The sequence below is a fragment of the Felis catus genome, chromosome B1 (assembly GCF_018350175.1).
Source record: "Felis catus isolate Fca126 chromosome B1, F.catus_Fca126_mat1.0, whole genome shotgun sequence".
NCBI classification, from domain to species: domain Eukaryota; kingdom Metazoa; phylum Chordata; class Mammalia; order Carnivora; family Felidae; genus Felis; species Felis catus.
In genome coordinates this window covers 110,660,166-110,673,234 of record NC_058371.1, presented here as the reverse complement: position 1 = coordinate 110,673,234, position 13,069 = coordinate 110,660,166, and the positions used below count along the sequence as shown (strand labels likewise).

The 13,069-nt window shown below is 37.0% G+C and overlaps 1 protein-coding gene across 9 annotated transcripts in view; it reads right to left on the bottom strand.

Moving 5' to 3' along the window:
* The window catches only part of ZGRF1 (zinc finger GRF-type containing 1), a 91,431-nt gene extending 78,669 nt beyond the window's left edge, over positions 1-12,762 (bottom strand). For all 9 annotated transcript variants that reach the window (XM_045055989.1, XM_045055992.1, XM_045055990.1 and 6 more), the window contains exons 1-3: positions 12,630-12,762; positions 6,249-6,338; positions 4,519-4,599 (exon numbers count right to left, since the gene is read on the bottom strand). In XM_045055989.1, the coding sequence (XP_044911924.1) occupies positions 4,519-4,599; positions 6,249-6,269 (102 nt within the window). In that variant the 5' untranslated portion in view covers positions 6,270-6,338; positions 12,630-12,762. The remainder of the gene's footprint in view (positions 1-4,518; positions 4,600-6,248; positions 6,339-12,629) is intronic.
* Between the last annotated feature and the right edge of the window lie 307 nt (positions 12,763-13,069).

Here is a 13,069-nt window from a genome sequence, read left to right as displayed (position 1 = left end):
TGAAATTATTACATTATATGTTAACTAACTTTGACTTAAATTTTAAAAAATAGGGATGCCTGGGTGGCTCAGTCAGTTGAATGTCTGACTTTAGCTCAGGTCATGATCTCAAGGTTCATGAGTTCGAGCCCCTCATCGGGCTCTGTACTGATGGCTCAGAGCCTGGAGCCTGCTTTGGATTCTGTGTCTCCCTGTCTCTCTGCCCCTCCCCCACTCACGCTCTGTCTCTCTTTCTTTCAAAAATAAACATTGAAAAAAAATTTTTAATAGTAAGTAAAAATTAAAAAATAATATGGGGCGCCTGGGTGGCGCAGTCGGTTAAGCGTCCGACTTCAGCCAGGTCATGATCTCGCGGTCCGTGAGTTCGAGCCCCGCGTCAGGCTCTGAGCTGATGGCTCAGAGCCTGGAGCCTGTTTCCGATTCTGTGTCTCCCTCTCTCTCTGCCCCTCCCCCGTTCATGCTCTGTCTCTCTCTGTCCCAAAAATAAATAAATGTTGAAAAAAAAAAAAATTAAAAAAATTAAAAAATAATAAAAGAATTAGATAATGCCATGACTTAAACCTAAGATATCAACTATGAGACCAACACTCTCTAAAGGGCATGGACTTAGACATCCTGTTGTTACTCCCACTAAACACAAGGCTCAACATATCCCTTTATGATGCTGGTAAGGGTACAGTGATTATCTATAACCCTAGGTCTCAAGTCCCAGCCTAGAATCTAATTAGTAACTTGTGTTCACTGATATACCTTCAATTTACTTGGGCAGTAACATTTTTATCTAAAGTTTATTTATTTGTTTGTTTGTTTATTTTTAAGTAATCTCTACACCCAATGGACTCAAACTCACAATTCACAACCCTGAGACCAAGAGTCACCTGTTCTATGGAATGAGCCAGCCAGGTGCCCCTAAAAAAAAATTTTTTTTAAACTATGGAAAAGGACTTTTTAACTCCTGAAACATTTAGAACTGGATAGTGATAAGGCAGTAAATCACCCCCAAAATATCAATGCTTTTGAGTTAAGATCATGAATAGGTTTTAGTAATTATGCAACCCATGATTTTGAAGTATCTGTGCTATTTTAACATTCAAAAATTATTTTTTACTTTAAAAAGTACTTGTAATGTTTCAATTTACAAAGACAGATTATACATTTATGATCCCAAATGTGTAACTGAAAAATTCATTTTGGATATGTGGCCTTTATTTTTTTGTAACTCTTAGAGAGAGAGGAAGGAAAGGGGAGAGAGAGAGAAAGAAAGAAAGAAAATCAGAGTCACCTGGCTGGGTCAATGCAAGCAGGGGAGAATGCAAGCAGGGGAGAAGAACAGAGGGAGAGAAAGAGAATCTTAAGCAGGCTCCATGCTCAGCACAGAACCCAACATGGGATTTGATCCTACAACCCTGGGATCATGACCTGACCTGAAATCAACAGTTAGATACTCAACTGAGCCCCCCCAGGTGCCCCAGATATGTGACTTTTTAAGTGAAAGAGGTGGGTAACTAAATTTTACTAAGTTTATAAACAGTATTAGAATACTTACAAAGCCTTAAGAATAACTATGTTTATGTTTAATTTACTAGATATAATAGAAGGATTTTGGCAATTGGGAGGTTTTTATTTGTTAGGACAACTAAAATGCTAAAGAAAGAAAATCAGAGGCACCTGGCTGGCTCAATTGGTATGGCATACAACTCTTTTTTTCTTTTTCTTTTTTTCTTTTTTTTTTTACTTGAGAGATGGAAAGAGTGTGAGTGGGGGAGAGGCACAGAGGCAGGGAGAGGGAGAATCCCAAGCAGGCTCTGCACTGAATGTGGAGCCCAAGGGAGGGCTTGATCCCACAATCCTGGGATCATGACCTGAGCTGAAATCAAGAGTCAGACACTCAACCGACTGAGCGACCTATGTGCCCCAGCATGCAACTCTTGATCTTGGGATCATGAGTTTGAGCCCCACATTGGATGTAGATATTACTTTGGGGGGGAAAAAAAAAAAGAAAGAAAAAAAAAGAAACGGACACCTGGCTTGTTCAGTAGGAGGAGTATTTCACTTTTGATCTAAGGGTTGTGGGTTTGAGCCCCATGTTGGGTATAGATTACTTAAAAACAAAATCTTAAAAAAAAAAAAAGAAAAAGAAAAAAGAAAATAAATTTATAAATTTAAAATATTTAAAATTTTATGTCTGTTACTAGACTGATGATTAAAAGTATCCAGTTTGTTCAACTTAAGTTGACTGAACGTTAAACCCACTGAACGTTAAAGTTAATAGGAAGTGTAAGTTGAACTTGAAGGCTTAAAGCAAAATGATTTTTTTCTTTTAATTTTAACTAATTGCTAATTTAAAAATAATAACAAGTAGCCTTTCTACATTGAAAAGCTTCTCTGGTAATTTCACAATGATAGATATGTAGAATAAGGACAGAATATGGAGATCTTTAACTGCTAACTGAGAAGTATGACTTCTAACTTCATGTATTGTCAACTCAAATGTGTTGGAGGGTTTTTTTTTGTTTTTGTTTTTAATTTGTAATATTAACAGAGACAGCAGAATGGTTAGGATATGGGCTCTGGAGCCAAAAAGCCTAGGGTCACATATGACTTCTCCATTTTCTAACTGTGAGATCTGTGGACAAGTTACTTCACCTTTCTGTGCTTCAGTTTCATCCTCAGTAAAATAAAGATAAAAATAGTACCTAATAGTGGAGTTATGTAGACTAAGTAAGTTGACACATTTAAAGCATGCCTGGCACCTAGTAAGCAGTTGACAATATAAGTTTTTTTAAAAATCCATCCGGGGGGGCACCTGGGTGGCTCAATTGGCTGAGCATCCTACTTTGGCTTGGGTCATAATCTCGTGGTTTGTGGGTTTGAGCCCCACATCAGGCTCTGTGCTGACAGCTCAGAGCCTAGAGACTGCTTCAGATTCTGTGTCTCCCTCTCTCTGGCCCTCCCCTGCTTGCACTCTGTCTCTCACAAAAATAAATAAACACTAAAAAAAAAATGTTTTTTTAATCCATCTGGGAAGGGGAATGAAGGGACAAAATGGATGAAGACGTCAAAAGACACAAAATTCTAATTATAAAAATAAATAATGTACAGCATAGTGACCATAATTAATACCACCATACTGCATATTTAAAAGTTGCTAAAAGTAAATCTTAAAAGTATTCATCACAAAAAATAAAAGAAAAAAAATTTTGTTAACTATATATGGTGACAGATGGTACCCTACACTTACTGTGATCATTTTGCAATGTATATGAATATCAAATCACTACACTATACACCTGAAACTAACATAATGTTAAATGTCAATTATACCTCAATAAAAAAATAAACAAATAGAGCTGATTGCTCTCCCTAATTGGATGGGCCTCATCTGATCAGAGGAAGGACCGAAGAGAATAAAAAGCTTGAGTAAGAAAAAACTCCTCCTGCCTGATTGTCTCTCAGCTGAGTTATGAGTGCTCTCCTGCCTTTTGACTCAAACTGAAATACTGGCTCTTCCTGAGTCTCAAGCGTTCCAACATTTATATTGAAACTACACTATTGGCTTTCTTGGGTCTCCCATCTTACCAACTACGGATCTTGGGACTTGTCAGCTTCCACAATCACATGATCCAATTCCTTAGAATAAATCTCTTTTCTCCCTCTCTCTCTACATGTGTGTGTATACACACACACACACACACACACACACACACACACACACAAAGGGATAAAAGAGAGAGTAAGAAAGATTTATATACCTTTATGTATTTCTTTATAAGTACATGTAAGACTGAGTCCTAAGGAAAAATTTAAAGTTTGAGAAGAGAATGAGCCCACAGAAAATACTTAGACGTCAGCAACATCAGGAAAGTGTGGTGTCACAAAAGTCAAATGAAGAGGTATCAGGAAGAAGAATGGAGGAGCCAACAGTGTTGCATAAGGTCATGAGAACTGGTTAAAGAATTACAATTTGGCAGATGGAGATCCTTGAGGGTGAGAGAAGAAACCCATAGAAGGATTACCATATCTAATAAAGTAAAACATCACCCTAGCAAATAATTCTCTCAAGATTGATAGGTACATATCACAATCAAAGTAACTGATTGAAAGAAAACATGAAAAGAAAGAGTACTCTGTACATAATTTTAGAAATCAGCAACTTTTCTACAACGGTGTGTCAACTCTGTACATATCCTTTCCCTCTATTACCATGTTAGAAATATATTTTAATATATATTTTTATCATTAAACTCATGCCTGCAAAGAAAAAAAATGCCAAAATTCCTAAAACATTTTATAGAAAACCTAATTCAACTTTTGAAAATCAAAACAAATTCAATAATATTTACTGAACTTTTATAATGCACAAATTAATCACTATAATCATCTGATCACTTCTGTTTTCATATTGTTTCAGTTTATGGACAAATTTAACATTCTATCATCTATAGAGTCTTTTTTAATACTCAATCAAAAGGCAAGAATTTAGCTCTTGAATTTTGTAGTCAACTGCTTTGTACTTACTTTGTTTCCCAAGTGAGTGATCTTCAGAGTTCCATCTTGCCACACTTTTGACTTCTTCATTTTTTGATGAGTATATAGTACCTTATTTCCAAAAGTACAAAAGAAATGGTTTCTTTTTACATGTATTAAATGTTATATATCTTTATACACTACCTACCCACAAAAAATATTTAGACATCTTTTATTGAAACAAAAGATATAATAATAACAACAAAACATCAGGGTGTCTGGTTGATTCAGTTGGCACAGTACATAACTGTGAGTTCAAGGCCCACACTGGGCCCTGAGCTTACATGAAAAAACAATAATAATAATAAATAACAACAAACATCAATTTAAAAAAAAGAAACTTGGTAGTAGAAGTCAAGGCAGGAAAGAAACAAGATAAAATCTAAAGAGGAAACTGAAAAGTTAACTGGACAACAACAATTTTGAGGGGCACCAGGGTGGCTTAGTCACTTAAGCATCCGACGCTTGACTTCAGCTCTGGTGATGATGCCAGGGTTGTGGGACTGAGCCCCATATTGGGCTCTGTGCTGAGCGTGGAACCTGCTTAGGATTCTCCCCACCTCTACCCCTCTCTCCTGCTTGCAGCACACTTATACACTCTCTCTCTCTCTCTCTCAAAAAAATAATAACAATGATAATTTTCAGCTTCTCAGACATCTGTGGGAAGGAAAATATTTGTTGAGTTATACAGAAGTCATGATCTGTGCTCAAAATGTAGTCCAGAGACTCCTATATGTTCCCAAGACCTTTTCAGGGGTCTATGAGGTCATAGGTCTATGAGGTCGTATTTTCGTGATGTTATTTGCCTTTTCTCTCATTTCTTCAGGCATGCAGAATGGAGTTTCCCAGGGTTATGTATACGCAATGTTGTAAGATTCAATTTCAGACTAATGCAGAGGCAGATCTAAGAATCTAGCGGACTTTTATTAAGTCAATTGCTAGGAGGATTTGCAAAAAAAAGTAAAGCAATGCCACTTTTTTCTATGTGTTTTTCTTCTGTTGTTGTTTTGGAAAATATAGCTATTTCCATTAAAAAAAAAAGTAATTTATGTCCAATGTAATGGGTTATTTTTAATGAATTAATAAATATTTTTTAAATTTGTTACAATTTATCATATGAAAGACATCAATAGACATAAGCCCCATAATCAAAAATTCTCTTGGGTCCCCAATAATTGTTTAGAGCATAAAAGGATCCTAAGACCAAACAGTTTTAAGAATCACTAATCTAGATAGAAGAGGCATGCCAATTCTTCAAAAGAAATTATTTCCTGGTCTTAACAAAGAGCTTACAAAGAGTTTGTTCCAAAGGACTTTGTATAACAAACCTGAATAGTAGGCAAGAGATAGGGTTGCCAGGTAAAACATCAGGCAATATTTGAAATATACATATTTATACCAAAAAAATTATTCACTGTTTATCTGATACTTAAATTTAACTAAGTGTCTTGCTTTTAGGTTCTGAGGTTGTTTGTTAAATCTATCAACCCTAGCAAGACATTTGTGAAATGTGAAAGGAAGTAAGAAAAAGGAAATAGTGGGGCACCTGGCTGGCTCAATGGATGGAGCGTGCAATTCTTGATCTCAAGGTTGTAAGTTAGTGCTCCACAGTGGGTGTAGAGATTACTTGAAAATAAAATATTAAAAAATAATAATAATAATAAAATAAAGAGGATTTTAAAAAAAGAAAAAAGGAAATAGTGAAAACTGGTAAGACTCACAATAAATTCCTGGCTTTCCATTATTTCTTCCGAAGTTATAAACGAGTCAGGTCCAGAAAATAACTGTGGTTATTCAATTATTTGTATCACCTAAAATGAAAACAAAGAACATTCAACCTTGACGAAAAGAATAAATATCAAACACAATTGTTTCCCACAAACTCGACAGAAGAGAGAAATCTGAGAGTTCTAAGTCTCTTAGAATCACCAAGGGAAACATAGGTATAATCAAATTATCTGATACTAAGTACACAATAAAAGAGTGACCCTACCCTGTGGAAAAAGAATTTGCCAAGAAAAACTAAAAGAGAAAACTAAGTAAAATATGTAAGATAATGTATATTATAAAATACATAAAATAACATGTTATTAATATATATTATATAACAATAATATATATATTATATAAAATAATTAGCATGGAAAGCTTTTTCTAGGTGCCATAACATGTATCTGAAAATGATCCCACAACATATGGGATCCTTGTGGAAAGAGCTTCAATTTTCCATTTTCTAAATTGCTATAGGCACCACAAGATGGCCCCCTTGCGTTTTGAATTCTTCCTTTTACATCTTAAAGTCAACATATCCTAGCATCCAAGAATATACAAATTTCCTCTGCAAGGAATAATCTTTGCAATATCACTGCAATGATATTGGAATGAATACTGTAGTTATCCTATGCTACTGGATAAAATTGTTACTGTGGGCAAATTTAGAAATCTAAAATTACTGATGGGGAATTGAAGAAGTAAACAGAGATGCCAATGAAAAAAAAAATTTCTAAAGCACTGGTTCCAAAGGTATGAACCCTGGACTAACAAGACAACATCACCTGGGAACTAGTTAGAAATTCAAGGTCTTGGGTCCCACCCCTGACTTGTTCTATCAGAGAGTCTAAGGTCAGGCCCAGTACTTCGTTTTAACATGCCCTGCAAGTGATAGTGATATATGCTCAATTTTGAGAACACACGGCTAAACCACCCAGGATGATTCAATAAAAGTATAATTTACGATTCTAGATTCAAATCCCCTTTCATACATATAAAATATACCACATACGTATCATTTATAAATTACATATATTATTTCCCTTAGTACTTGCCAGACAATGTGCTAAACTAGGTACTAAAATGAACAAAATACTATTCTTAACCAAGGAAATTTCAGTGTAGCAGGGTGAAAAACAGTACTTACAATAAACCATGACAGAAATAAGCACAGGAGGGACACTTAACTAGGTCTAGGGCATCAAATAAGGCTTCCCGAAGAACATAATGTCTAAGCTGCAAGTTGAAAATAACCATAACCAAAAGAAGATGCCAGGAATGTATTTCCAAAATGAAATCAATATATACAAGGACCTGTGAAAAGACACAGCAAGGCATGATCAAGGAACTCCGTACAATTAAGGAGTCAAGATAGGGAATAGTGAGAGAGAAGACTGAAAAAAAACGAGAAATAATAGGAGTCAGAGGGCCTTCTATGCTATGCCGAGTTGTTTGAACTTTGCATAAAGGCAGTGGGAAGGGTAGGGTTTTAAGAATAAGATTACATAATCTGACTTGGGTTTTACAAAGATTGCTCTGGCTGCTGAATGGAGATAGGAGGGATAAGGGATTAGGCAAATGAGGTATGAATACTTGCCCCAGGACATAGTTCACAGGACAGGACACAGGCCTATGGAGGCACTGCCTTTCAGAGATAAAAACTCCCATATCCTACATCCCTCCCCTCAAACCCACAGGAATTGCTAAATCCCTAATGAATGCCAAGAAGATAACAGATGTCCAGAGAAACACATCTTTCACTACTGTTTTAGAGCAACTTGCTCCCAGCCACTGAATGTGTTGGACATTCTACATATGTATGAGACTACATGTGTGTAGACACAGTGCTTGGCATGTGGCAGTTATTGATATGAGATTGCTTTTTTTTTTTTAATTTTTTTTCTTCAACGTTTTTATTTATTTTTGAGACAGAGCATGAACGGGGGAGGGGCAGAGAGAGAGGGAGACACAGAATCGGAAACAGGCTCCAGGCTCCGAGCCATCAGCCCAGAGCCTGACGCGGGGCTCGAACTCACCGACCGCGAGATCGTGACCTGGCTGAAGTCGGACGCTTAACCGACTGCGCCACCCAGGCGCCCCCTGATATGAGATTGCTTTAATAACAGCTATCATTTATTCAGTGCAATTATGTGCTAGACATCTAACATGCTTTAAATGCTCACAACCTTACTGTATAGATTTCAATTTTCACATTATTTTACAAAAAAAGGAAACAAAAGTATATATCAGTAAATAATTTGCCCAAGATCACAAAATAAATGGCAGATTCAAAATTCAAAACTAAGTAGTTTAGGGGCCCCTGCCTGGCTCAGCCCCTAGAGCATGCACCTCTTGATCTCCAGTTGAGTTCAAGCCCATGGTGGGCATAAAGTTTACTTAAAAAAATACGAAATTTTAAAAACTAAGTAGTCTAAACTCTGGCATTCATACTCACCAATATGACATATAACTATTTATTGAGTGCCTACTATATCAGGCAGGAAGTAGACTAGATAATTTATATCATATACAAATTATATATAATATTTGCCAGTCTCAGAATCCTGAAGGCATGATCTAAAGCACTAGTTTAGATATTATCACCACAACATACAGATTAGGAAACCGGTATTTACTAATATAGGATTACTTATATTCTATTTAGGAATTGCAAGATAAATCCCCATTGTTTTCCTAAATCTGAGATACTACTTGCGGGATTTACAATTTAAAAGGAATTGTAAAGATCCATGCTCTCAGAAGTGTAAATTAGGTAAAAAAAAAAAAAAAAAAAAAAAAGACTAGCTTAAAAAAAAAGCTAGCTAACTGTATTCAAAAATATTTAAAGAGGCCTGGAGTGCCTGGGTGGCTCATTCGGTTAAGCACCTGACTCTTGATTTTGATTCAGGTCATGGTTCGTGAGTTCGGGTCCTACATCAGGTTCCTACTGACAGTGAGGAGGCTACTTGGGAATCTCTCTCACCATCTCTCTCTGCTCCTCCCTCTCACACTGGTGCACACACTTGCTCTCCATCCCAAAATATATAAAAAAATTTTTTTTAAAGAAGAGCTAGTAACTATTCTTCTCAAACTGTTCCAAAAAACAGAATTGGAAGGAAAGCTCCCAGACTGATTCTACAAGACCAGCATTACTTTGATTCCAAAACCAGACAAAGACCTCACTAAAAAGAAAAATTACAGGCCAATATCAATGATGAACACGGATGCAAAAATTCTCAACAAGACATCAGCAAATCAAATCCATCAGTATATTAAAAGAATTATTCACCATGGTCAAGTGGGATTTATTCCTGGGCTGCAAAGGTGATTCAGTCTTCACAAATCGATCAACGTGATACACATTAATAAAAGGATAAGAACTATAGATCTTGTCAAAAGATGTAGGAAAAGCATTTGACAAAATACAGCATCCATTCTTGATAAAAACCCTCAACAAAGTAGGTATAGAGGGAACATACCTCAACATCATAAAAGCCATATATGAAAGACACACAGCTAATATCATCCTCAATGGGGAAAAACTGAGAGCTTTTCCTTATAGTCAGGAAGGAATAAGACAGATTTCCAGTCTCACCATTACTATTTAAATAGTACTAGAAGTCAGCCTCAGCAATCACACAACACAAAGAAAAAAACAGGCATCCAAATCAGCACGGAAGAAGTCAAACTTTACTATCTGCAGATGACATGATACTCTATGTAGAAAACCAGAAAGACACCACCAAAAAAATTACCAGAATACATGAATTCAGCAAAGTCTCAGGATATGAAATCAACATGCAGAAATCTGTTGCATTTCTATACACCAATACGAAGCAGCAGAAAAAGAAATCAAGCAATCTATCCCATTTGTAATTGCACCAAAACAATTAGATACCTAGGAATAAACCTAGGTAAATAAAGAGGTAAAAGACCTATACTCTTGAAGACTATAGAACACTTATGAAAGAAATTGAGGAGGACACAAAGAAATGGAAAAGCTTTCCATGCTCATGGACTGGAAGAAAAAACGTTGTTAAAAGGTCTATAGTACCAAAAGGAATCTACATATTCAATGCAATCATTATCAAAATAACACCAGCATTCTTAACACAGCTAGAACAAACAACCTTAAAATCTGTATGGCACCACAAAAGACCCCAAATAGCCAAAGCAATCCTGAAAAAGAAAAACAAAATTGGAGGCATCCTGATTCTGGATTTCAAGCTATATTACAAAGCTGTAGTCATACAGACAGTATGGTACTGGCACAAAAACAGACACATAGATCAACAGAACAAAAAACCCAGAAATAAACCCGTAATTATACAGTCCATTAATCTTTGACAGAGCAGGAAAGAATATCCAGTGGAAAAAAGACAGTCTCTTCCACAAATGGTGTTGAGAAAACCAGACAGCAACATGGAGAAGAATGAAACCAGACCACTTTTTTACACCATACACAAAAATAAATTCAAAATGGGGGTGCCTGGGTAGCTCAGTCAGTTAAGTGTCCAACTCTTGGTTTTGGTCATGATTTCACAATTCGTGAGATCAAGCCCCATATCAGGATCTGCACTGGCAGCACAGAGCCTGTTTGGGATTCTCTAGCTCCCTCTGCCCCTCCTCAGCTCATGCCATGTTTGTCTCTCTTAAAATAAATAAATAAACAAACAAACAAATAAATAAATTTGAATGCATGAAAGAACTAAATGTGAGGTAGGAAACCATCGAAATCCTAGAAGAGAACAAGCAGCAACCTCTTTGACCTTGGCCAAAGTAACTTCTTACTAGAGACATTGTGGAAGGCAAGGGAAACAAAAGCAAACATGAAGTATTGGGACTTTAGATAAAAAGCTTCTGCACAGGGAAGAAAACAATCAACAAAACTAAAAGGCAGCCTATGGAATGGAAGAAGATATTTGCAAGTGACATATCTGATAAAGGGTTACTATCCAAAATCTATAACAAACTTATCAAACTCAACACCCCAAAATAAACAATCCAGTTAAGAAATGGGCAGAAGACACGAATAGACATTTTTCCAAAGAAGACATTCAGATGGCAAACAAGACACATGAAAAGATGCTCAACATCACTCAGCATAAGGGAAATACAAATCAAAACCACAATAAGATACCACCTCACACCTGTCAGAATGGCTAAAGTAAACAACACAAGAAACAACAGGTGTTGGCCAGGATGTGGAGAAAGGGGAACCCTCTTGAGTTGTTGGTAGAAATGCAAACTGGTGCAGCCACTCTGGAAAACATAATGGAGGTTCCTCAAAAAGTTAAAAATACAACTACCCTATAGTCCAGCAAATGCACTAGTATTTGCCCAAAGGATAAAAAAAGTACAGATTCAGAGGTACATGCATCCCAATGTTTATAGCAACAACAATAGCCAAACTATGGGAAAAGCTCAAATGTCCAGCAACTGATGAATGGATAAAGAAGATGTGTTGTATCTATACATATATACATGTACACACAATAGAATATTACTCAGCGATCAAAAAGAATGAAATCTTTCCATTTGCAACGATGTGGATGAAGCTAGAGTATATTACGTTAAGCCACATAAGTCAGTCAGAGACTTACAGGATGGGGGGAAAAAAGGGAAACAAACCATAAGAGACTCTTAAGGATAAAAAACAAACTGAGGGTTGATGGAGGGAGGAAGGTGGGGGACAGTAGATGCATGATGGGTACCAAGGAGGGCATTTGTGAAGAGCCCTGGGTGTTGTATGCAAGTGATGAATCACGGAGTTCTACTCCTGAAACCAAAATTGCACTGTATGTTAATTAACTATAATTTACATAACATTTTGAAACGAAAAAAAAATTTCCTTAAAGTCTTCATCTAACCACATCAAGTGTTGATCCACTAAAGGGTCAAAGTTTAATGTGGAAAACTTTTAAAGTGGTATGGAGCCCTCAGATGGTGTGATGATTAACCAGACACATACAAACACACCCCACACACACATATATACTCATATATCCTTACACTTTTTGTACATTCATATATAAAATTCAGTGTTCTCAATAAAATGAGTACCACTTCCTTTTAAGTACCACAAGATTTTTTTGGTCTTTTATTCTGGAACAAACAGGACCTTTAGAATCCCTAAATGGTTCAGATTCAAAAGTTGGAGTCTCGAACCCAATATCCTGTTTAAGAAACCAGTCAGTCCAAGTAACCAAAAGAAGCCCACACTTCATTTACCAAGATAGTAATTACCATGATCCTGTGTTAACCAAGTGGCAATGAGACTTGACCCTTTGTCAGTCCTAAAAACAAACAGAAAAACCCTCCCTGGTCCTTACACGTATGCGGGAACTGCAGAGCAGAGGCTTGGAAACGCGGCGAAGAGGAGGCAGCAATTTTACAGGGATTCGGAGCAAGTTGCGACAGTCACTACCCAAACGTGATCCGCACGGCACCCGGACCAGTCCGCTTCTGGCGGAACAGATTCTTTTAACTCTTTGCCCTAAATCAGTGACGCTGCCTCTCGCTCAAAATCCCCTTGCCTATCCACCCTCAATCCCGGGAAAACAGTTCACTTCACCGGCCCATTGCATAAAATCCACTTTCGAATTTCTCCCGCGAAAAACTGTGACGTCATTAGCCCGCGACCGGAACAAATCAGGACCCAATACTTGGCCCGCCCACGAGAAGCAGCATTTTCAAACCGCCAAACTTTTCGCTGAGAGCCTAGGCCAGCCGCGTACTCCGACGCCCCGCCCCCTGCGCCAGCTCACGCTTG